General features: G+C 56.2%; 2 protein-coding genes across 2 annotated transcripts in view; one reads left to right on the forward strand and one right to left on the reverse strand.

Annotated features, from left to right (window-relative positions):
- The window catches only part of LOC111160608 (SH3 and multiple ankyrin repeat domains 1), a 41,134-nt gene extending 25,223 nt beyond the window's left edge, over positions 1 to 15,911 (forward strand). Inside the window, 6 exon segments of the mRNA XM_022523813.1 lie at positions 626 to 694; positions 1,117 to 1,235; positions 8,449 to 8,545; positions 10,195 to 10,781; positions 10,783 to 13,319; positions 15,197 to 15,911. Coding sequence (XP_022379521.1) covers positions 626 to 694; positions 1,117 to 1,235; positions 8,449 to 8,545; positions 10,195 to 10,781; positions 10,783 to 13,319; positions 15,197 to 15,911 — 4,124 coding nt within the window.
- A 2,781-nt stretch (positions 15,912 to 18,692) lies between these two features.
- Positions 18,693 to 24,473, reverse strand: part of LOC111160617 (chromosome unknown C19orf81 homolog) — an 8,829-nt gene continuing 3,048 nt past the window's right edge. Inside the window, exons 3-6 of the mRNA XM_022523829.1 lie at positions 21,243 to 21,315; positions 21,021 to 21,141; positions 19,655 to 19,794; positions 18,693 to 18,888 (exon numbers count right to left, since the gene is read on the reverse strand). Of these exons, the coding sequence (XP_022379537.1) occupies positions 18,693 to 18,888; positions 19,655 to 19,794; positions 21,021 to 21,141; positions 21,243 to 21,315 (530 nt within the window). The remainder of the gene's footprint in view (positions 18,889 to 19,654; positions 19,795 to 21,020; positions 21,142 to 21,242; positions 21,316 to 24,473) is intronic.

Raw genomic sequence — 24,473 nt, forward strand, 5'->3', positions numbered from 1 at the left:
ACTGTCTCTGGCCTGCGTGTGTGTCGCTGGGAAGGGGCGTCTGAGAGTCAACTTTCCTTTGTCCTCTTATATCTGTTTCTCTGTCGAGTCTCTCTCTGGGTCTGCACGTCCCTCTTACGGGTCCCTGTTTCCTTTCCGGTTTTCTCCATCTGCCCCAACTCACCCCACCCCCAATTCTCTATCTCTTCCTCCACCAGCTTCCCCACCCCCACTAACAGAAAGGAAGGCCAGCCCCTCCCCCAGACAGGGCCGAGTGGACCTGGGGGGTCCCGTTTCCCCTGACAGGGGGCAGATCAGGCCGCTGACCGCCCCTACCCTGAGGGAGGAGGGTGTTCCAAAGAGGGGACCCCTCGCCTCCCCCTGAAGTCCTAACTCTTGGCTCCTCTACTGCCTCTCCCCCGGGCTAGTCTCCCCCTGGAAGAAGAAGAGTGGTGAGTGGGCACAGGACTGGCGGGGGGGGCCCCCCGTCCCCATCCCGCCGGCGGACTTGCCCCTCTCCCTGACCCAGGCCCTTCACTGCCCAACTCGCGCTTGCGCACGCCCGCTGGCCACGCCTACTGGCCGAGCCCGCTCCGCCCCGCCCCCGGGGGCGTCCCTGGACTTCATCCGCATCCTTTGCCCACAGAGTACGAGCAGCAGCCGGCGCCGGTGCCCAGCATGGAGAAAAAGCGGACCGTGTATCAGATGGCACTCAGTAAGATGGCCCAGCCCTGCTCCCCGGGATCCCCAGGACCCCTGGCCCCACGCCCCCTGCCCCTGCACGCAGCCCCTCCAGCCCTCTTCCTGCCTGCACACCCTTTCGCCACCTCATACCCCAGCCTTGCCCCAGCCATCAAGTGCAAGTTCCCACCTCTGTCCTCAGCCTCTCTCCCGACCCTTCTGCCTCCCCTCCACCTTCCCTCCTGTGCCGATTTGAAGACCTGACCCCTTCCCACCCCTGGGCTCTGCCTTCTGGGCTGGAGATTCTGTCTCCATAAGGGCCATCGGTCCACGGGAGTGGAGGCGGGGGTGCTCTTTCCTGGTTCATAGAACATACCGCATGGGCTCCTGGCAGCTCTGTTTCTGCCCGAGGCCAAAGCAAGCTTCATTTTACTGCCTCTTTCCACCTCCCCTTAGACAAACTGGATGAAATTTTGGCGGCAGCTCAGCAAACCATCAGTGCAAGCGAGAGTCCTGGACCCGGTGGCCTTGCGTCGCTGGGCAAACACCGGCCCAAAGGCTTCTTTGCCACTGAGGTAGGCAGCCTGGACGGGTCGGGGCCGGGTGGGGGAGGTGGGTGGGGGATGGGAGCAGAGTGGAGAGGAGGCTTGGGGGCTGCACTCACCATTTTCTCCTTGCATAACCTTCCTGAACCCGCTGTGTTGGATGTTGGCCCTGGAGGGGCACCACCCTTCCTGGGCCTCCTCTTCTCTCGTCACTCTGGGAGTCTTCCTTCCTCTCTGCCCATCCTCTTCCTTATTCTCCTCCTAAGTCTTGTCCCTCATTTCCTCACTCCCTGCTCTCACCTCTTGTCCATCTCCGTCCCACCTCAAGAGTCTCAGGGAAGGCAGTATAATGTCACAGCTGGTGATCCCTGGCATTGGCCCAGCACGTGATAATAGGTGCTCAACAAGTGGGAGTTTTTAAAATATTATTTATTATCGCTGTCTCCACTCTGCCTGCTTTTCCCTATGACAGAGGCTGACCTGTAATGGGTGGTGATCCTGTTTTGGACACTACATTTTACGTGGATTATCTCATTCATTTCTAGGATCATCCACACAGCTAGCCCATTTACAGAGGGGAAACCAAGGCTTAGAGAGGGAGGCAGTATTTCAGTCCAGGCAAGTCAGGCAACTGGATCCATGGCCCTGGTTCTTCTGGTGGGCCTGGTGGTCCTTCCCTAGCTGGCTTGTCATTGGGTTGTGCCCCTTTGTGGGCACAGCCACCAAGCAACCTCCTCTCACCTTCCAGAGTCCCCTGCAGAGATCACACACCGCCCTACTTCTCTGCTCAAGCCCTACTTCTCGGCTCAAGCCGTGCCCTCTGATCCTGCCCTCAACCCCTTCTTCCCACAGGCCACACCCACCACCCAGTGGCCAACAGGCTGTTTAGTCTAAAAGCAGATTCTTTGTCTTTTGAGGGACCTTGGGCCCCCTTGGCAGGCTGGCATGGTCCTCCGAATAATGCTTAGAAGCGTAAGGTAAATTACTTAAGAAAACAAAAGAAGCCAATTACACTGATAATACAGTTACCAAAATATTTTTTAAAAGCAAAATTCGTGGGGCACCTGGCTGGCTCAATCGGTAGGGCAGGTGACTCTTGATCTCGGGGTCATGCGTTCGAGCCCTGTGTTAGGCCTAGGGTTCAGTTAAGAACATACACAAAGTAAACACATAATTTATGATATAGTAACATCAGTGCTTTTTCGTTAACACATTAGCCAGCAAGACCTCGTGATGGATCTTAACTCTTAACTAGTCATGAGGCGCATAAACACAATTTCAAGAGATCTGCACCTCTGTGAAGGGATATGGGACGATCTGGGATTTCTATTGGGGATACAGGCACAGGTCTTGCTAAGGCCAGGTTGGTTTGCTGCCTACATCCTTAATCGAGGAAATACTGTTTTCATTGGAAGATAATGACAATAAAGATGTAATTTTTTTTCTAGTCCAAGTGCATGGTCCCCTTGAAGTCTAGCCACAGACCTACTAAGGGTTAGACTACCTACTTTAGAATGCCTCAAACGAAGGTGGCAGATTTTGTACTCAGACTCATAGAATTGCTTTCAGATGTAAAAGCGGAGGGTCCTTGGCCACCTTCTCAGGGCTTGGCAGAGTGCCCTGCACACAGCAGCACCTCCCGTCTCACCTGTCCTGAGTTTCTCAAGGAATCCGAAATCTCTGAGGTTGTGAGGACCGTGTTCTGTGCCCACCTCCCCCGAAGGTCAGTGTAGACTCAGAAGTGCATGGGCAGTCAAGCCAGGCAGACCTGCCTTCAAATTCTGACTCCCTCTGACTCCCTGAGCCACTTGAACCATACTGCCTGATTTCTCTGCATCCTCGGTTCCCTGCTCTGTACAATGGGCTAAAGCCAGTCTTGCTGGTCCTGATGAGGATTGAATGAGGTCAACTCCTGGTACAGCAGGCTCTCAACACATGGCGAGCCCTCTTAGGCCATAAAACAGACTGGAGACCCCACAATGACTTGCCAGTGAAACTTGCATGTGCCCCAGAGACCCTACAACAGCATATCACATGCAGAGTCTCCGAGAGTAGATAGGGCAAACCCTGTTTTCATTTATTCAACAAACAGCAACCAACATGCCAACCCCTTCCTGGTGAACCGTGGTTATAGGACAGATAAGATCCCAGCCCTCATGGAATTCACCATCTGAGCTCCAAAGACACCCCTAGAGGGGCCCATACATGGGCCAATGATAACATCTAGTGCCCACGTGCCCCTCCCTCCTGGAAAAGAGACTCCTAGGCAGTCACCTGAGTTCTTGAATGGCATCTCCCTTCCCTCTGGGCCGTAGAGGCCAGTGGTCATTTTCCCTTTTTCTTTTCCCTTCCAGGGTCTAGCCCTGGGCCTTCCCAAAGCCCCACCTCTTGTGTTAGGGACTCTCTTCACCCCCATCTCTGTCCCCACCTTTCCATCAGACATCCTGACTTCTCACACTCTGAGTCAACACAGGGGCCCCTTCCTGCTGCTTCTGTATCTCTGTGGCGCTCTCTCTCCCTATGGTCTTGTTTTCTGTTTCTCATTTTCCCATCTGCTTCAGCTTCTCTTCCCTCCTCCCTGTCTCGATTTGAGCCCTGTGCACTAGACCAGAGGGGGTAAGCGGGCAGTGTGGGGGCTCAGTATTGCCACCGAGGCCTCTGTGTAGGTCAGGGTGCTTCTTGGGCTGTCTCCTCCTAACGTTCTGCTGTCCATCCATCTGCCCTCCCCTCTGTGTGGCTTTGTCTCCCTCAGCTACTGTCTCTGTTACCTGGTCTCTGACTCCAAGGGGTACCCTATCTTCCCCCCACTCTTGCACTGGCCTCCCTTCTGCCCATCTCTGTCTGGGTGCCAGTCTCAACCTTTCTCTGGACACAGTTTTTCCCTCTGATTATTTGGCCATACCCTCTTGATCGCATTGTCTGTCTCTTTCCCTCCTGTTTGCATGCCTGACCCTCCTGGAGCAGCCCTGCCCCCCCCCCCCCCCCCAGGCCTCTCCGGACTGCCTCTCTTCCTGCTTTGTTGGTGCCCTCTTTCTTCCCATCGCTGTCTCATTTCCCCTCCTGTCTCCCCTGCTCTGAACCCCCATCTCTGTCTTTGTCTACCTCTGTCTCTCTGCCTGTTTCCCCCTCCGCTGTCTCCCCCATCACCCCTTTCAGGGGCTGTCTCCCTGGCGCGCATTTCTCAGTCTGTCTTCAGCCTCCAGGCTGTGCACAGCACCAGGGCACACACTCTGCCCTTGAGGCATCAGACCCACAACCGGTGCAGGAGGTGGCACCGGAGGAGGGCGGACCTCTGGCTGACTTGCTGGGGAGGAGTCTGCCAGCAGCCGGTGATGTCACGCGCACCCGGGCACTCTGATTCCCTGCCCCCTGCGCCGGAGAGGACGCTCCCCTTTCCTGGCTGGAGGTCAGCCTGTCCCACCTTGAGTCAGTGTGCCCCTCAGGCAGGCAGTCCAACGCCTCCTCAGACGCTTTTATGGCTTCTCCATCAGCCTGACATCTCCTCTGCCACTCTGACCCCTTTTATGTCAAGTTAACCCATCATTTAATCCCTCCTCTTCCACTTAGAATGTCTTCTGGCAACACGCCAATCTGACGCCTCTCCCTTCACTGTGCACTCTCTTCATTCAGAGACACCCTCCCCTGCCCCTTGATTCCTCCCCTGTCATTCGGAACCCTCCCCCGTTACTCTGCTCCCCCACCCATCCCCACTCCCATTCCTCTACTAGATGCTTCCCTCACCTTCCTTCCCACGTCCCTATTATCCCCTTGCTCGCCCTCCTCAGTCTGGACTTCTTCTGCACATATTTACTGAGCACCTTGATGCGCTGGACCTGCTGGGGTTGGAAGAGCGAACCGAGTAAAGCCACTCCCGTTAGAGAATTTAAATTCCTGGACACGAGTTGGATTTTGCAGAATTGGGTTCTTCCATATGTAAAAAACCTCCAAATAACAGTGGCTTGAACCAGAAGAGTCTTGTAGCTCTGTCATGTTAACGAAGTCTGGAGTAGGTGGGTATGGCAGCTGCCATGGTCATGAAGACCCAGGACCCCTCTCACTTTCTGCTCCACCATCCTAGCCTTCTTTCCAACCATAGGGTCACCTCCTAGTCCAAGATGGCTGGAGCTCTAGCTGTGCCACCAGCATTCCAGGTAGCAGGAACAAGGAAGAGTGTCAAGGTAGAAAGGCAAAGGAGGGCACATTGTTGCTTCTTGGGTTACCTCTGAGGAGACTTCCCCAAAGTAACACACATATGCTTGCACTTACGCATCCCAGCCTACCTACACATGCAGCTGCACGGGATCCTGGGAAATGTAGTTCCAATAGGTGCCAAAAGAGATGGTTTTTTTCTTACCAAGGAAGAGTAGAATGGGAACTGTGTGGGATCCATGCCCAGGAAGACAGACCATGAACAAGAAGCAAATAATTATAATAAGTCTACACTAGGTTAATTGGAGGGAGTTACAGTGCAGAGTAACAGGCGGAAGCCTCTCCAGGGAGGAGATATCTGAAACTAACAGACTCCACCCATTATCACCTTTCTACCAGATGTCTGACCTCATCTCTCACCCCTCAGTGCCCCCACTCACCTGCTCGAGACACATCGGCTTCCCGAGTGTTCCTTGAGCACACCACACTCACTCCCACCTCAGGACATAGACAATTGCTGTTCCTTCTGCCTGGCAACTCCCCACCACCACCACCCCCCACCCTGGGAATATGCATGGCTCCCGTCTTCTGGAAGTTGCTCAGATTCAATCTTCACAGAAAGGCCTTCCTTGATGGCCCTGTTGATATCCTCCTCCTCCCTGCCTTCCCTCCGCCCGACCCCGTTATGTTACTAATTTATTTTGTCTGCCCTCCATGTAGCCAGGGGGACTTTGTCTGTTTTGTTGATGGCTGCATTTGCAGCATCTGGAACAGTCCCTGGGATGGCCCAGGCGCTCAGTAAATATCTGTGGAATGAATGAATGAGACAAACGCAGAGATGGGCAGTCTCAATCCAGGGGGGTGAGTGCAGGGAGAGGTTAGGACAGGTGCGTCCTATGTGGTCTAGAGCAGCTCTGTCTTGTCCAGTAGAGTTCCTGTGTTGCAGGAATGTGTGGCGACTGAATCCTTGAAATGTGACCAGCAAAAACAGAGGAAGGGAATTTTTCATTTTACTTTATCTTAATTTGTTAAAATTTACATCTGAAAGGGTGGGGGTTGTTGTATTGGGCAGCGTAGGTCTAGAGGAAGGGAGAAGCCAGACCGGAGTGGGGGTAAGAAGACAAATCTTCCCAAGCAGAGCAGGGGGAAAGGATGTTCCAGGCAGAGGGAACAGCGTATGTGGAGGCCCTGAGGTGAGAAACAGCACAGGAAGTTGAGAGAGCGTGATGGGAGGTGAGGGCAGTAAGGTGGGGACTTCATCTGAATTAGGGTTTCCTTTCTCTGTACTTCGGGCCCCAAAGACAGAGAAGAGTAACACATGAGGTCACCTGGCAGAAGCACTGGAGTCAGTTGCTGATGCTGGTTCCTTCTCCTTTAGTTACTATTCATCTGACACAAGCTTATAGAATATCGGGTCCTGGTTGCAGCGTCGCTACCGTCCAGCAGGCTGTTAGGATTCCATGGGCCTTTGGCACTTTTGCCTTCCTAAGCCCCTCCCTCAAAAATAAGTTTAAAAATCTGTATTTTATGGCTGTGTTGGTGCAAAGATGAGTATTATCATCCAGACTGGATCCTATTCATGTTCCCCCCTCTGATTTTAAAGGAAATGGAAATATTTTGCCTGCAGGTGTCATGGGCCGGAGAGACCATACCTCTGGTGCTGTCAGGGAGCCGAATTCTGGGCAGGGAGTCAGGAAGGAAGCACATAAACAAGGTGTCTCAGATGGAGATGAGTGTCCTAAGGAAACAGTGCAGGGAAGTGCAGTAGACAGTGACTGGGAGGGACATTTGTGTAGAGGACAGAAAGATGGAAAGGAATGTGTGATGAGGAGGAGAAAACATTGCAGAAAGCAAATGCAGGACTTATGGGTGCTGTAAAACAGGGATGGACCTTGGGGCACTGGGGCAGGACTGGTGGACACGATGGAGTCAGGGTGAGCAGGTAGGAAATGTATACGGGGCTGGACTGTACTGGGCACCTGCGTTTCCTATAGGCAGAGCCTGAGATGGGGATTCCTGCTCTGACAGTATTGTAAGGGGAGAATTATAAGGGAGTGAGGGGGGCAGGGTGGGCTGTGAGAGCTCAGCAAACGTGGCCCCCGCTGGAGTCCCTTTCTGCCTGATCCCTGGGAGAGTTTGAATTACGCCACAGACTTAATTCTGCCTTGGATCTCCCTGTCAGTTGGTCCTTGACAGCAGGCTGCTCCCAGAAGTAGGGGGACATGGGGTGCCAGGGTGGCTCAGTCGGTTAAGCGTCTGCCTTTGGCTTAGGTCAGGATCCCAGGGTCCTGAGATGGAGTCCCGCATTGAGCTCCCTGCTCAGCCAGGAGCCTGCTTCTCTCTCTGCCCCTCTCCCCCACTAGTGCACACACACTCTCTCTCTTTCTGAAATAAATAAATAAGATCTTAAAAAAAAAGAAGAAGAAGTAGGGGGACATAACTGCTTGGGCCCATCAGCTCCTTTGGAGGAGGTGGACTCTTTAAACCCCGGGGGCAGCCAAGAGCCCAGGCAGGTGACACTCTCAGCAGCTGGGGATGGTCACAGCGTCCCAGCCAGGGGGATGTTGTGTGTATCAGCAGTGTCTACCACAGACCACAACTCCAGACTAGAGTTGGGAATTCTAATCCCCTCCTGACTGGTGATGCAGGACGCTCCTGTGGGATTTTAAGCAGGGCAATTGCATGACCTGGACTTCTTTCTGAAAGATCCCTCTGACTCTTACGTGGCAGAGTAAGAAAGGGGTAGGGGGACAGGGGAAGAGGCTAGGGCAGCCAGCAAGCCAAGCAATGCTGGGGACTTGGACCTGGGGGTTGACAGCAAGAATGGAGAAAAGACCCAGATTAGTGTTCGGTATGGGAAGCAGAGCAAACAGGGCTGCTGAGAATCTGCTTTCTTTCCCTTTCGTTCTCCCCACTGCCCAAACTCAGACACCTTTCCCTCTTCCAGAATTCCCTTTTGCCTCCTCCATGCCTTTCACCCTTCCTGCAGAGGCTTGGAGCAGGCTTGGAGGCCAGCTGTGTGGTGAAGCTATGAATCTTCATGCCCAGACTGATCTTTCTCTGTTGTCTTTTTTCTCTGACTGCCACCCTAAAGTCAAGCTTCGATCCGCACCACCGCTCGCAGCCAAGTTATGAACGTCCTTCTTACCTGCCTCCAGGACCTGGGCTTATGCTCCGGCAAAAATCTATTGGTATGTCACCTGGAAGGGTGGGTATATTGGATGCTAGAAGGGGAGGGGGAGGCTGGGAAGATGACAGTTTACAGGAGGAACGAAGGGACTTTGAAATGTTCTTTTCTACTTCCATATATGACAACAGTTCCATCCAGCTGGGCAGAGAGCTCAGGCTTTGTTGTTGGGCAAATCTGGATCTGAATTCTAGCTCTTGTCCCTCCTAGCTGTGTGGCCTGCGGCAAGTAGATGCACCTCTCTGGGCCTTGGGTTCTGCATCTAGAAAATGAGCATGTTATTATTCCTGCCTGGATGCAGGAGTCGGAACCCCCACTACCTACTTTCTTCTCTCTTATACCTGACTTCGTTCATGCGTGGATGCATTCTACAAATGTTTACTGGGTATCCACCCTACGTCCTAGACTGCTGGGGATATGTCAGTGAACAAAACAGAGGAAAGGGTCCTACCCTCATGGAGCTTGCCTTCCAGCAGGGGAAGACAGACAATAGATTATAATGATAAGAAACAAGACAATTATATAGTATGTTGGCAGTGGTAAGTTCTAGTGGGGTGGGAAGCAGAGTAGAATAAGGGAGATGAGTCCTGGGAGGCAGATATGAGCCAAAACATGGAAATGAAGGGGGAGAGCGATGTGGATATATGGCGGTAAGGTATTACAGGGAGTGAGAACAGCCAAGACACAGGTCCTGAGGTAGGACTGATCCACTGTTTGTTCAGAAGGGGGAGACTATGGGGTGGGAGGAGATCAGGAGCACAACTGGGGGCCTGCTAAGTTTCAGATGCCAGTGAGACATCCAATTAAATGGATATGGCATTTGGATAGAGGAGCCTGGAGCTCAGAGGAGAGGACTGAGTCCCAGGACAGATGTGGGCATCTTCAGCAGAGACCTAGTGAATGAAGCAGCATGTCGCTTGAGATTGCCAAAGGAGAGATAGTAGTCAGAGGAGAGAAGAGGGTCAAAGACTGAGCCCTGAAAGTGATAAGTAGGCAGAAGACTTCGTTCTTCCCATCCACTCCAAGTCCTTTTGTGACTGGGTCTAGCTTTTCTCCCACTTCCAGCGTCCAAAGTCTACCAGTGAGTCTTGCATCTGTGAGGTCTACCTGTATCTCCTTTATCTCACCTCAACTACCTGTAAAGCCACCCAGCATTGCTTACCCATAAATTGGATCTCTCTCGTAAACGTTAGCCTCATCCTAACTAGCTCCGTCTGTGAAAGCACAGGCTTTATGTGCTAATTACATTTTATTTCCGCGTATGCATGAAGAGAAATCTGTGACATGCACCTAAACATGGCATCTGTCCCGGGCTCCAGCCATTTTTGCTTCCCCCGAGCCACCACTAGCATAGGCTGTGTCTTTGCGGGAATTAGAAAACGGCGCCCCCTTCTGGCTTGAGCAGGAAGTGCAGCTGAATATCGCCCCGCCTCCCCTTGCTCCCCCTGCCGGTTGCTTTGTGCAACGCACAGCCTGTGACATCAAGCCGATTTACCACAGCTGGGGAACTCTGGACTAGTTCGTGTGAGGTTCTTAGTAGATACTCAGTGGCGTCATATTATTGTTGTTGTTGCATTAATATTGTAGTAGTATGGTATAGGGGAGGAGGGAGACCCCCTCCCCCCACTCCTGGATCCACTCTATCTTCCCCAGGGGCTGCAGAAGATGATAGACCGTACCTAGCACCCCCAGCCATGAAGTTCAGCCGCAGCCTGTCTGTGCCTGGCTCGGAGGACATCCCCCCACCGCCCACCACGTCCCCACCCGAGCCCCCCTACAGCACACCTCCAGCCCCCTCCTCCTCCGGCCGCCTCACTCCATCCCCCAGGGGAGGGCCCTTCAACCCCAGTTCGGGTGGCCTCCTCCCGTCCTCTTCCCCCGCATCCTTTGATGGACCCTCCCCTCCCGACACGCGTGTAGGGAGCCGTGAGAAAAGCCTGTACCACAGCGGACCCCTGCCCCCCGCCCACCACCACCCGCCCCACCACCACCACCATCACGCCCCGCCCCCCCAGCCTCACCACCACCACGCCCACCCTCCTCATCCTCCCGAGATGGAGACGGGCGGCTCCCCCGACGACCCCCCACCCCGACTGGCTCTGGGGCCCCAGCCCAGCCTGCGCGGCTGGAGGGGCGGCGGGCCCAGCCCCACCCCGGGGGCCCCGTCCCCGTCGCACCACGGCAGCGGGGGCGGAGGCATCAGCTCCTCCCAGGCCCCGGCCCTGCGCTACTTCCAGCTGCCCCCCCCGGGCGGCCAGCGCGGCCATGTACGTGCCAGCCCGCTCGGGCCGCGGGCGCAAGGGGCCCCTGGTCAAGCAGACCAAAGTCGAAGGCGAGCCTCAGAAGGGAGGCGGCCTCCCTGCCGCCGCCTCGCCCACGTCTCCGGCGTCCCCGCAGCCGCCGCCCGCCGCGGCCGCCCCCTCGGAGAAGAACTCCATCCCCATCCCCACCATCATCATCAAGGCTCCGTCCACCAGTAGCAGCGGCCGCAGCAGCCAGGGCAGCAGCACCGAGGCCGAGCCCCCAACCCAGCCCGAGGCTGCGGGGGGCGGCGGCGGCGGCGGCGGCGGCAGCGCGGGAGGCTCCTCGGCGCCGAGCCCCGCCCCGGCCATGTCGCCGGTGCCGCCGTCCCCCTCGCCCGTGCCCACCCCCACCTCGCCCAGCGGCCCGGCCACCCTGGATTTCACCAGCCAGTTCGGGGCGGCCCTGGTGGGGGCGGCCCGGAGGGAAGGGGGCTGGCAGAACGAAGCCCGCCGGCGGTCCACGCTCTTCCTCTCCACCGACGCGGGGGACGAGGATGGCGGCGACAGCGGGCTGGGCCCAGGGGCGCCCCCGGGTCCCCGGCTGCGCCACTCGAAGTCCATCGATGAAGGCATGTTCTCCGCCGAGCCCTATCTGCGGCTGGAGTCTGCGGGCGCGGGGAGTGGCGGTGGCTACGGGGCTTACGCGGCCGGTAGCCGCGCCTACGGGGGCAGTGGGGGCAGCAGCGCCTTCACCAGCTTCCTGCCGCCCCGGCCCCTGGTCCACCCACTGACGGGCAAGGCCCTGGACCCCGCCTCCCCTCTCGGGCTGGCCCTGGCTGCCCGAGAGCGGGCGCTGAAGGAGTCCTCGGAGGGTGGTGGGCCCCCCCAGCCCCCTCCAAGGCCCCCATCGCCCCGCTATGAGGCCCCGCCGCCCACCCCACACCACCACTCGCCCCACGCCCACCATGAGCCGGTGCTGCGTCTCTGGGGGGCCTCACCACCGGACCCCGCCCGCCGGGAGCTGGGGTACCGTGCAGGGCTGGGCAGTCAGGAGAAGTCCCTTCCGGCCAGCCCTCCAGCTGCCCGACGCTCCTTGCTGCACCGCTTGCCCCCCACAGCTCCCGGGGTCGGGCCCCTCCTCCTGCAGCTGGGGCCAGAGCCCCCGCCCCCGCACCCCGCGGTGAGCAAGGCGTGGAGGTCTGGAGCCCCTGAGGAGCCGGAGCGGCTGCCCCTGCACGTGCGGTTCCTTGAGAACTGCCAGCCCAGAGCCAGCGGGGCGGGGGGAAGGGGACCCCCGTCGGAAGACGGGCCGGGGGTTCCACCGCCCAGCCCGCGCCGGTCCGTACCGCCCTCGCCGACCTCCCCGCGGGGCACTGAAGAGAACGGGCTTCCCCTGCTGGTCTTGCCGCCGCCTGCTCCCTCGGTGGATGTGGAAGATGGCGAATTCCTCTTTGTGGAACCGCTGCCTCCGCCTCTGGAGTTCTCCAACAGCTTCGAGAAGCCAGAGTCGCCCCTCACACCCGGGCCCCCCCATCCGCTGCCGGACCCACCCACCCCAACCACCCCATTGCCCCCAGTGCCACCACCTGCTGTCGCCGCTGCACCTCCCACCCTGGACTCCACGGCATCCAGCCTGACTTCCTATGACAGTGAGGTGGCCACACTGACCCAGGGGGCCCCCGTGGCTCCTGGGGACCCCCCTCCGCCAGGCCCACCGGCCCCGGCTGCCCCTGCTCCCCCAGCGCCACAGCCTGGCCCGGACCCACCGCCAGGCACAGATTCGGGAATCGAGGAGGTAGACAGTCGGAGCAGCAGCGACCACCCGCTGGAGACCATCAGCAGCGCGTCCACACTGAGCAGCCTTTCTGCGGAAGGCGGTGGCCCCGCCGGAGGCGGTGGTGGAGGCGGTGGGGCCAGTGTGGCCAGTGGGCCAGAGCTTCTGGACACATACGTGGCCTACCTGGACGGCCAGGCCTTCGGGGGGAGTGGGACTCCTGGCCCACCATATCCCCCGCAGCTCATGACTCCTTCTAAGCTCCGGGGCCGGGCTCTGGGGACCAGTGGAGGCCTGAGGCCTGGCCCCAGTGGGGGACTCCGGGACCCTGTCACTCCCACCAGCCCCACTGTCTCTGTGACGGGGGCTGGAACAGATGGGCTGCTGGCCCTGAGCGGTTGCACGGGACCCTCAACGGCGGGTATGGCTGGGGGTCCGGTAGCGATAGAGCCGGAAGGCCCACCAGTGCCCTTGCCATCAGCCTCCTCTTTGCCTCGGAAGCTGCTACCCTGGGAGGAGGGCCCGGGCCCACCGCCACCACCCCTGCCCGGGCCCCTGGCCCAGCCTCAGGCCTCAGCCTTGGCCACAGTAAAAGCCAGCATCATCAGTGAACTCAGCTCCAAGCTTCAACAATTTGGGGGCTCCTCGGCAGCTGGTGGCGCCCTGCCCTGGGCCCGGGGAGGCAGCGGGGGAAGCGGGGACAGTCACCACGGGGGATCCAGCTACGTCCCTGAGAGGACCTCTTCCCTGCAGCGGCAGAGGTGAGCTGGGGTGGGTGGGTGGTGACGGAGGCCACAGGAGCCAATGCTGTGGGTACCAGAGTCCACCCACCCCTTAGTTGCATCCTTGGAGGGTCCCAGGTGGTAGAAAGAAAACAGAAACGGGGCTGGCTTGCAGGAGTCCATCCTCAGAAGCATGCTTTCCCAAATGCTTTAGCTCAGTAGCTTTTGTGGTCTCTTCCCATCACCATGACAACTCACATCCCATGATGAACAAAAAAGTTATCAACAAAGGAGACTGGAGCACAACTTGCCAATGTCTGTTTCCTTGGTGGGTTGTCATTTCTGACAGTCCCTGAAATCAAGTCCCTTGAACCTGGTGTGGCTCAAGATTAAGAGGCTCTAGGGCGTAGTGGTTTGGTATGTGGGCCTGGAGCCCAGCCTCTTGGGCTTTGGTCTCAGCCCAGGACTTCTAACTGGGAGACCTCAGGCAAAGGAACCCACCTCTCTGCAGAAGGTGGACAGCATTGGACCCACCGAAGGGGATTTCGAGAGGATTAAATGTGGGCTTCTGTTGTAACAGGAGTTGGGGGAGGGGAGAGGCCTCTTACCAAGGCCCAGCAAGTGTAGAAAGAAAAATACAGGATAGTGAAGAAGTTTCCTAAAGCAGGTAGCTTAGCCAGGATTGCCACAAAGTTCGAGCTCATTCAAGACCTTCTAGTCTTAGGGCAAGCAGAGTCACATTTCTGATTCAGGCACACGGAGAGAGTGAAGAGAGGTCTCTTAATCCCCTTGCCCTTGGCCTTCTGCAGAGCTCACTCTAACTCTGAGAGTCTGATGTCCTTATGGTGATGTCTGAATGTGGTTTTCTCAAGTCTTTGAGATCTTAGCGCAACCGGCTGATTATTTCTAAGTATTCTGGGTGGAGAAGGGGATGCTTAATGTAGGCGAGATGCACCGCTATTGCTTTAGCACCTACTGTGCACTGGGTGCCCTGCCGAGTGACAGGGACACCATACGGGACAGGACAGGCAAGGCCCTGCCCTCACAGAGCTCATAGTCTAATGAGGCAGGGATGGGGATGGTCAGAAAATGCCTCGCCATAAACCAGCAAGATGAGCAGAAGCTGAAGGAAGGGAGGGAGCAGATCCCATGGCTACATGGAGGAAGTGAGCTAGGCCAAGGTAACAGCCCGTTCAAAGGTCCTGAGGCAGGACTGTTCTGAAGGAGCTAAAGGGATGAGGGGAACCTTTTTCTCCCCTTGTTTCTTCTCTCTTTCATCTCCCTCTCCTCATCTCTCTCCCTCTCTCTCTCTCTCTGTCCCCTATCCCCTTCCATCTCTCTCCCCTGAACGCTCACCCTCTTTTTGTTCCTCTCTCACCGTCTCCCTGTCTTCCACTCTGCTGTGACTGGCCATAACCCGATAGGCAGTATAGAGTAGTGGTTAAGAGCTCAGACTTTGGTGCCATATAACTGGGCTCTGCCACTTCCTGGCTGTGTGTCCTTAGGCAAGTTACTTAACCTCTCTGTGCTGCTGATAATAATAGTAACCTGCATCAGGGCTGTCATGGGGTATACACTGAGATGCGATATGTAAAGCACTTAGAACAATGCCTGGCACACGTGAGCATCAGTAAGTGGTGGCGATTATTATTATTATCACTTAATGTCTCTTTTTCTTTCATCTCTCTTGACTGTCACCCTCTCCCTGTCCTCTCGTTCTTCTCTCCCTTCATTTCTGTCCTGACATCTGTCTCACCCCCTCGCTCCTTCTATCTCTTCCCATCTCTCTCCTCCACCTCTCTACCCCCGCTCCTGTGTCTCTTCTCTCCCTACGTCTCAACCTCTGCCTCTTTCTCACCCCCACCCTTGCCCCCCACACCCCCTTCCTCCCCCCTTGCCCCTTTGTCACCTTCCAGACTCTCTGAAGACTCCCAGTCCTCGCTCCTCTCCAAACCTGTCAGCAGCCTGTTTCAGAACTGGCCCAAACCACCTCTGCCGCCACTCCCCACAGGAAGCGGGGTCCCCCCTTCAGCTGCTGCAGCGTCGGGGGCCACCTCACCCTCAGCCTCCTCCTCCACGTCCACCCGCCACCTCCAGGGCGTGGAGTTCGAGATGCGGCCTCCTCTGCTCCGCCGGGCCCCCAGCCCCTCACTGCTGCCCGCCTCGGAGCACAAGGTCAGCCCTGCGCCCAGGCCCTCGTCCCTGCCCATCCTGCCTTCCGGACCCCTGTATCCGGGCCTCTTTGACATCCGCAGCTCCCCGACTGGAGGGGCAGGAGGTTCAGCTGATCCTTTTGCCCCTGTCTTTGTGCCACCACACCCCGGGATGTCTGGGGGGCTTGGCGGGGCCTTGTCAGGGGCCTCCCGCTCCCTCTCACCAACCCGCCTGCTTTCGCTGCCCCCGGACAAGCCCTTCGGCGCCAAGCCTCTGGGGTTCTGGACCAAGTTCGATGTGGCTGATTGGCTCGAGTGGCTGGGGTTGGCTGAGCACCGGGCGCAGTTCCTGGACCACGAGATCGATGGCTCCCATCTGCCTGCCTTGACCAAGGAGGATTACGTCGATCTGGGTGTGACCAGGGTGGGCCACCGCATGAACATCGACCGGGCTCTCAAATTTTTCCTGGAGAGGTGATGGCTGGCCTGGACGGACCAGCCCGTCCACAGAACCCCTGGGCTTACTGGCCTCTTGACCTCTGACCCCTGACCGTCATTCTCTCCCCCTGGGCCAGGGACTCTGCTAGCACTGCGCCCTGCCCTCCTCTCCCAAGGCCGGAGGTCACCAGGTGGCCTGATCCCAGCCAGACATTTGCACCTCACAGGAGGGGGCAGCTGACACAAGACTGTGTGTGAAGCAGGGAGCAAAGGTGGGGGGGTGATGGAGGAAATCACAGAGGGGGATGGAGGAGGAGGGAAGGGTCGGTTCTGGGGAGGGGGGAACAGACAGAGCCATAGAGGGTCAGCCCTGAGCCTGATTGGATGCGGGTTGTCCCCGGCCACAGGGGAAGGGGTGCCCTCAGATTCCACCACCTGCTGCCCCTCTAACAACCCTTCCCCCCCCCCCTCCAGGCCCCTGGGCTCTCCCCACCTTCCCCTCTCCCCAGCACATACAGCGGCCGCTGCTTCCCCCCGCCCCCCCACACACCACCCCGGCCTCTTGCACGCTCCTTTGCACGCCTGCTTGCCTCTCCTCTCCCTGGGCTACAATTTTGCACAAATTTGCCCTCTCGCTGTCTTGCACACTCCGCCTTCGCTTCTGGCTCGCGAGGCCCTCTCAGTGCTCAAACACCCCGTTTCCCTAGCACACATTGCATTTCTTCTTCCACGCTCCATACCCTTCCTGTCTCAAACTCTTGCCTGCGTACTCTTCCCTTGGTACCTTCCTTTACACACCTCACTCCTGAAAATCTCTAAACCCTTGCTGCAGACACACTTGGGACACCCTTTTCCCTACCCACTCACAAACTCTGTGCACACGTATTTATTCTGTGGAACACACCTGCCTTGACTCAGTTCTTGTGCACTTACTATCTCATGCACGGCTCCTGACACGCTTGTGCCCATCGTCTTTAAGCATTTCCCCTTCTCGTTCTCAAAGCCCCCCGTTCTGACTCTCCATGCCTCTCCCTCTCACAGTGACACTCCCATGCCCTTCCCTGCCCCTCCCCTCCTCACACCATCACATCTCCCACATCTTGCACACCTGCCTCCCAGGAACTGCTTCTCTCTCATTCCCTTCCTCTTTGCCAGGTTCCCACTCCTGTGCACCCTTCTTTTCCAGATCTGTATCCTGCTTCATTCTCAGCTCTTTTGTGAGCTTTCTCGCACACTCAACTCTTGCGCACTTGTCCTCCCCAGCTCTTCCGCCGTTCTCTTGAAGCCACGTTCCTTCTCTAATGCTTCTGCACACGGTGGCTTTGCTGCACACTCATCCTTGAATCTCTCCTTGTTCCTGTTGGCTCCCGGACTGTTTCAGTCTCCCTGGGGGGAACTCAACCGTCTCTCTCCTTTTGCACACTTGTCTCCTTCCACACACTCTTGGGCTGTACTGTCGTTTCTTTTCCTAGCATCCTTGTTTTGTGCCTGTGGAGGAACACCTCTTCCGGACATTCTTACCCTGCCTGTTTTCTCACCTCTTGGATACTCCTTTCTCCTGGCAAGAGAAGACCCTATGCACACTCCCCTCTTGCTCACCGTGCCTCCAAGCTTCCTCTTCTCCCTGCTCCAGTCTGTGGCCTCTTGCACATCCCCCCCTCCTCTCACTCTTCCTAGACCATCTCTCCATCCATTTTGCATGAAGATCCTTCCCCCTCCAAACCTTTCCTTTTCTCCAAGGAACTCCTCCTCCCTCCAGCATGGCTGTTCCCTTCCTGCACGCTTCCCCACTTCCTTTATTCCTGGGGCTTGGGAATTTTAAGCCACCCCTTCCCCTGGGAAGCCCCCTCTACTACTGTGGGTAAAGGGGGGAGGGCATCGCCCTCAGGTCCCCCCCCATGTTCAGCTGCCAAAGAAGGGAGCTCCCCCTCCTTTCCCCAAGCCCATTCCCTCTCTGCTGCCTCCTACCCCCGAGGGGGGGGCGCTCCGTCCATGGGGGGGGAGGGTGCTTGCAGCCCTCTCCCCTCACCACGTCAGGGATCTGCGGGGAACCTTGTGGGAGGGTCGTGGGAGGGGGGAGGGGTAGCAAGGAGGGGGCAGAGGTCATGCTGGGCCCCTACCCGCCCCCTCCCCCTTGTCGGATGCCCCCCGCCCGCAGGGGGCCTGCGCGGCACCCGTCTATCAAGGGCTTGTTCATTTTGGATGGGTGCCGCGGGGTTGGGGAGGGTGTAGGGGGTGGGGGGGGAGGAGGTCGGGGGGGGAGGGGGGAGGGACTGGAAGGGGGCAGCGGGGGGGGGGGGAGACTAAGGAAAAAAGAGAAAAAACAACAAAAAAAAAAACAAAAAAAAAAAAAAAAAAACCTGAAATAAAAGCCCGAGAATTGTCTTCCAAGGGGGGTGGGAGAAAAGAGGAGGGGGGCGGATGAGGACGTCTGGTTCTCGCTGAGACGGATGGGCATGGATTGAAAGCCCCGGCGCCCGGGTCTTCGCTCTCGCGAGCCTCAGTTCATCATTCAAGGGATTGGGACCCAGGCGTCCATTTGCAGGGACTGGGGGAAGATGAGGGAGGCGGGATTATATTATGGGGGTTCATCCCTACCCCCCATCACCTCCCTCCCCCTGACTCCCCACCAAAATTTTGCAGAGAGAAATGGCTTTTGTACCAGGTCATTCTTTATAATTAAACTCACAGTATCCATCCCCTCGAGCCGGCCCCGCCTCCTTCCTGGGGAGGCAACGCCCCCTTCCCTCGGGGGTTCCGGGTGGGTCGCCCGAGCCCGCGGGGCGGTGTGCGTGCGCAGCCGGGGCCCGCCCTCTAAATGTTAGTCTTCCTCGGTCGGCTCCGCCCCTAGAGCCTCGAGCATGCGCCGCCGGACAAGGGAGCGGCGCAGGTGCAGGCGGTAATCCGCCAGCAGCAGCTCGTCGTGGCGCACCAGCGGGTGTGCGTTCCCGCGGAGGCGAATGCCGGAGCGCAGCAGACGCGAGCGAGTCTGGAAGTCAGTGACCGTGATGAGCCACCTGCGAGGGGGCGGGGCCAAGAGGACAGGGACGGGGCGGAGACCGAAAGGAATCGCTGGTGGTCCCAGCCCCTCCTTTGATTGTCGGAGGGTCCCTGCCTGGTCCCTCCCCGTTCGTTTACCCACTGCGGTTGCTCAGCTCGTCGCGCTGTCCCTAAACCCCTCAGCAGCCCTGCCGTCTCGCCGAAGTCAACCCGTACTTTGATCCTTACGCGGGTCATTCTAGGTCCCGTCTTCTCTCAGCCTGGTCCTGTCCCCCAGTTGTGGTCTGTCGAGACTCCATCTCTTCAAGCCGCCGTTCCAGGGCCGGGCCCCCTTCAGTGTGTCTCTCAGGCCTGTCCCCAGATTTAGGTTTCTCCTGGCCTCGCCCCCAGCTAGACACTCCAGGCCTCTGACCCTCTAGATCTCTCCTGGTCCCCACTCCCTCAGTGTGATGGGTCCAGGCTCCGACCCCACACCTCGGTGTTACCTGTCCGGGTCACTCAACGTCCATTTCCTCACTCCAGGTCCCGCCTTCTCTCAGATCTCACCTGGCCCTCCCCCTTCACGGCTCTCACTCTCGGCTCTAGCCCCCTCCCGCTTCACTTCACTCTCAGCCCCATCGTCCCGCCCTTGCACCCATCAGGCCCTCCTCCAGACCACACAGTCTTCCCTTCCCGGCCCCGCCCACTCAGCGCCTTGGCCCCTCCCCACCGCCCTCAGTAGGCCACACCCCTCACTCCCACTCCTGCCACGCCTCTCTCGCTCCTTCGGGACCGCAGGCTCACCTGTCCCGGCGCCCCGCAGTTCCACAGATGACATTCATATTTTCAAAGCGGATGCTGCTCACGCGCCCGCTCTCCATGGCGCCGGGTAACTCGGCCTCCAGAGCCTCCAGCACCTCTAGGTGGGTAAGGTCCTCCTCTGGCTGGAGGAGTCAAGAGAACGTCAGCACGAGACAGTCAGGTTCAGTCCAGGTTCCTAAGCCCCTACCTTAGACCCACTTGCAGGACCTGCCAGAATCTCAGGTCGTACTTGCGAGGCAAGACTCACACTCCATCTCAGGAGCCCGTCGCTGTAGTCAAAGAGGGGAGCACAGGTATCTCTGAGGTAGAAAAGCATCTACCTGTCCTTCTAGGTCATTCTCCAAAAAGCAATTCTCAAGGAGCCGATTTGCTAATGAACAGGTGGCTTAAATGATTTACCAATTTGGCCAACTTTACCAAAAACTTTTCCAGCAACCTGAGCTGGATGGCAGGCTATTAGCAACTCTCAAAGATCCTGCAAGGATTAAGGTTGTACACTTTTCCTTTTATGTTCCTATTAGCATTTTAAGGAATATTCCGTTGTAAAACAATAATAATAATAATAGGGATCATAGGGGTTGTGACTTCTTGCCATTACATTGACGACTAACCACATTTTCAGCACGAGATTACCATGTTGAGGGTGATATACTATGGTCATAGCATATAAAATTGCTGATGAACTAGGATGAAATCATGCAACTGGTCATCTCCAGGAAGGCAAGCTGTGGGTGTATGTGTGGGGGAGGTGGGGTCTCTTGTTCAGAGCCACAGGAAGACAAGGACAACAATCTCTGTTGGGCTAAAGTCACACAGATGGGCTGAGGGAGTGCGTCTGGGTCCTGTGCCTGGTGCATGGAAGCATCCCACTAAGGTTTTAATTTACCAGTAAGAACCTAGTAGATACCTCCTCTGACTGATAGTAGGGATTACCAACAGATTTGGACACTGAATCTCCAAAAACAGGGGCTTTATCTTGAGTCTTTGCTACATTTGCAAACTTTACAGAATTTCATGGTAGACAGATTGAAAGGACTCCCTGTGTCCTCAGTCTCCCTGCTCTCCGTCTTTTGATCTCTGCCCTTCTCTGCCCCTCTTCCTCCCCTTCTCTTTGCCTCTCTGGGATCAGCAGTGATAAATATGATGATTGATCCCTTGACAAATTCATAATCAATTTTTAGCAGCCTAAAACCTGGTGCTAAGCCCACAGCTGCTAAGCCGCCGAGTCTAGATTTAAGTCTTGTCCACCTCATTTCTGAGCCAGTTCTCTTTCTATCCTCCCAGTGAAACTGTGCAGAAACTCAGGGCCTGGGGTCCCAGGGGCAGGGGCAGGGGCGAGGCCACTCACTGAGGTCTCCATGCACAGACAGAGAGGCTGGGCAGCGGGGGGTGTGGGGAACTTCCGGATGCACGGGAGCTCTCGGTCCAGCGCCTCGTATTCTGCAATGACCTGGCGCAGGTACTGCCTTCTGGGGAGAGAGCGAGCAGGCAGGGACCTCTGAGGTCAGGGGTTGCTGACATTGCACTCGGAGGAGCGAGATCAGAAGCATTGGGGCCAGGGGCCACTCACGAGGATTTGACAGGCCTGCCCAGGCTCCGGGTTGGCGTCTCCTCTGGGGTCTCTAGGTCCACAAGGAGGGCTCCTGGGGATGAAGAACTCAATGTCAGCAGTCCTGAGCACTCCTCAGACATTTTTTGGCCTAAATGGGCATCACGAAGGGTTGTCTATGCCACCCCGAATAGCTATTATGCCACCTACTAAGCTATTGCCTCTCAGCTCCAAGCAACTCCCTTCTGCACCCACTCTGATCCCAGGGCAGGGACTCTACCAGCCCTCCCCCCCCCCCCGCCCGGTTTCTGCCCCTGCAACAGCTGGGTTCCTGCTAGGCTTTGCCTGTAAGGGGCGCGCGCGTGCGCGCGCGCGCGCGGAGGCTGGAGGAAGAGGAAGGGGCTTGCCACGCATTTTGCTTCCTATTCCAGTCAGCCCAGCCCGGCGGCAGCCTTTGAATCCAGTGTGTGGTTTTCCCAGCACTCTCAGAAACGGCCTCCTGATTGCAGCTAGTCTGATAACAGCTGCCAAATCTGAGCCGCTCTAGGCAACTCCTCCATTGACTAAAGGGTCTCTCTTAATGGCCAACTGCTAGTTGTCCCACATAACCCGTTTTGCCCCTCCTCTACAGTCTTAGAGTCTGACCAGCCATCGGGCTAGATATAAGGGTTCCCAGCATCCCTTGCAGCTGTGTGTGGCCATGTGACGGAGTTCTCACCAACTGTGTTAGGGGAGTGAGGGGTGAAACTTTGGAGTCATTTGTTTAAAAGTCGGTTGCTTGTCTTTGACTTGTTTCCCCTTCCCTTGTACTGGAATGGATGTAGCAACAAGCCAGCTTCAGCCGTGCTAGAGCAACGATATGGAGGGAATCTGGGTCCCTGAGTCATCTCATGGGGCTGAGATGTCCCACCAATCCAGACCACCTGCCTCCTGTCACATGAGAGAAATACACTCTCTTCTTCATTCCATCATGTGTGGGGGTGTCTCTTTGTTACAGCAAATGAACAAAGAGGAAAGCAGCCCTCAACAGCCAGGGCTGTTTATGTCGGACATAAACAATCTCACAGAACACCCACGTCAGCCAAGGCCACTCTGTGACCATGATAGACCAAGATAAAAATAAGAGCGGAGTTATGTCTCAGCATCACACAACATGAACACTGTACAAACCACGAAATGACCAAACATCCTCCTCTTGGTTTAGAGCTGATGCTGCTTCTTCCCCACCCACAATGTTCGCTCCATTCATCCCTCCTGCGTCACAGCCTTGCCTCCACTTCCTGCCAGCATCTGATCCAGAGCAAAGCCTGCTTCCCTGAATTCTCTCAAAGTCACCTAACCCAGCAGCTCCCATGATAATAAGTCCTCCCTAACACCCTCCTACTAAGACGTTCCATGTGTTACGGACTCCTTCAGTACAAGTCAGTAAACTTAGGGGTGTGCTGGTAAATGTCTAATTAATATCACTCTGTCTCTGTCTCTCTCTTACATGTGCCCACGTGCACACACACCACACCCACTGTAGCTTTTGCCAGTTTTCATTCTGTCAGTACTCCCACCATGACCAATTCCATGCTCCCCACAGTTATAACAACCAGCTTGCAAAATTTAACAATCGGCTCACAAGAGCCTGTCTCCAGCACACAGCTATGTCACAGCTATGATCCTGGTGGTCTTTGACTGAGCTTGTACCATAGTAAGTTCCCTGCTCCCGTCCCCATCCTCCCACCTCCCATCTGTTTCCACAGGGCAGCTGGGGTGATCACTCCATCGCAACACCCCATGCTTGCGAAGTACCAGTGGCTTCCTCTTGCCTTCAGGGTACAGTCTTCCCTGAGGTGGGGACTCGCTCCTCAGTGTGTGATCTGGGGAGCAGTACCTTGTTTGAAACACAGCATTTGGATGTGAGGGAACTGGTATAATGGGGATAGTCTATGTTTCACAGTACTTTGGGTAAGATGAACCTAGGCGTGTGTCAAAACTGATTGAAATATATTTACGATCTCTTTCTTTTATGTATGCAACTTGGAAAACAAATTGAAACAAAAAAGAAAGAAACACAGTATTTCCCAGACCTACGGAATCAGAATCTGCATTTTAACAAGATCTCCTCGGAGAAGTACCTGCCCTATGTGTGGTCGCGACCCCTGTTGACCTCTCTAATCATTTTCTTCCAGCTATACTGGCTTGCCCTACATCTCTCCAACACAATAACCTCCCCACATCTGTCCACATAATGATAATAATAACTATAGGTTTACAATCCCTTTTATTATTTTTTAAAGATTTACTTATTTATTTGACAGAGATCACAAGCGGGCAGAGGGGCAGGCAGAGAGAGAGGAAGGGAAGCAGGCTCCCTGCTGAGCAGAGAGCCCAATGCAGGGCTCTATCCCAGGACCCTGAGATCATGACCTGAGCCGAGGGCAGAGGCTTTAACCCTCTGAGCCACCCAGGCATCCCTACAATCCCTTTTAAAAAGCCAAACCCTTGGGGCACCTGGCTGGCTTAGTTGGTAGATCATCCAATTCTTGATCTCGGGATTGTGAGTTCAAGCCTCACACTGGGCGTAGAGCTTACTTTAAAAGTAAAATAAAATAAAAAGCCAATCACTTTCAAAAGTGTTTTCCATTGCATCCTCATGACAGCTTGCTGAAATAGTGCAATTTAACAAATGATTAAACAGAAGCATAGAGAGATCACGGGACTTGCCCAAGGTGACACAGCCTTAAGTGATAGAATCAGGATAAAAATCTAAGCATCTGGATCTAGACTCTGTGTATTCAATCTCCCCAGTCTGCGGCCTCTTACCCCACTCTCTCTAGACCAACTGCCCTGCTCGCCAGGAGCTCCCAGTCTGGTGAGGGAAGCAGTCACTGTAAAGGACGATAGAATATACAGCGGAGATGTCATGAGGTGAAGGCGAAGCCTAATCTAGGGGCAATCAGGGAAGGCTCCTTGGAGGAGGTAATGTCTACAGGAAGACCCAGGGAATAAGGAGGAGCTTGCCAAATAAAGAAATGGCAGGGGTCGCCTGGGTGGCTCAATCAGTTGAGCGTCCAACTCTTGATCTCAGCTCAGGTCATGGAGCCTACTGAAAGGAAAAAAAGAGAGAGAGAGAGAGAAACAAAGAAAGAAGAAAGAAAGAAAGGAAGGAAGGAAGGAAGGAAGGAAGGAAGAAAAAAAGAAAGAGAGAGTGAGAGAAAGAAAGAAAGAAAGAAAGAAAGAAAGAAAGAAAGAAAGAAAGAAAGA

This window comes from Enhydra lutris, unplaced genomic scaffold (genome assembly GCF_002288905.1).
Source record: "Enhydra lutris kenyoni isolate GAN:26980312 unplaced genomic scaffold, ASM228890v2 scaffoldscaffold77, whole genome shotgun sequence".
Taxonomy (NCBI): Eukaryota; Metazoa; Chordata; class Mammalia; order Carnivora; family Mustelidae; genus Enhydra; species Enhydra lutris.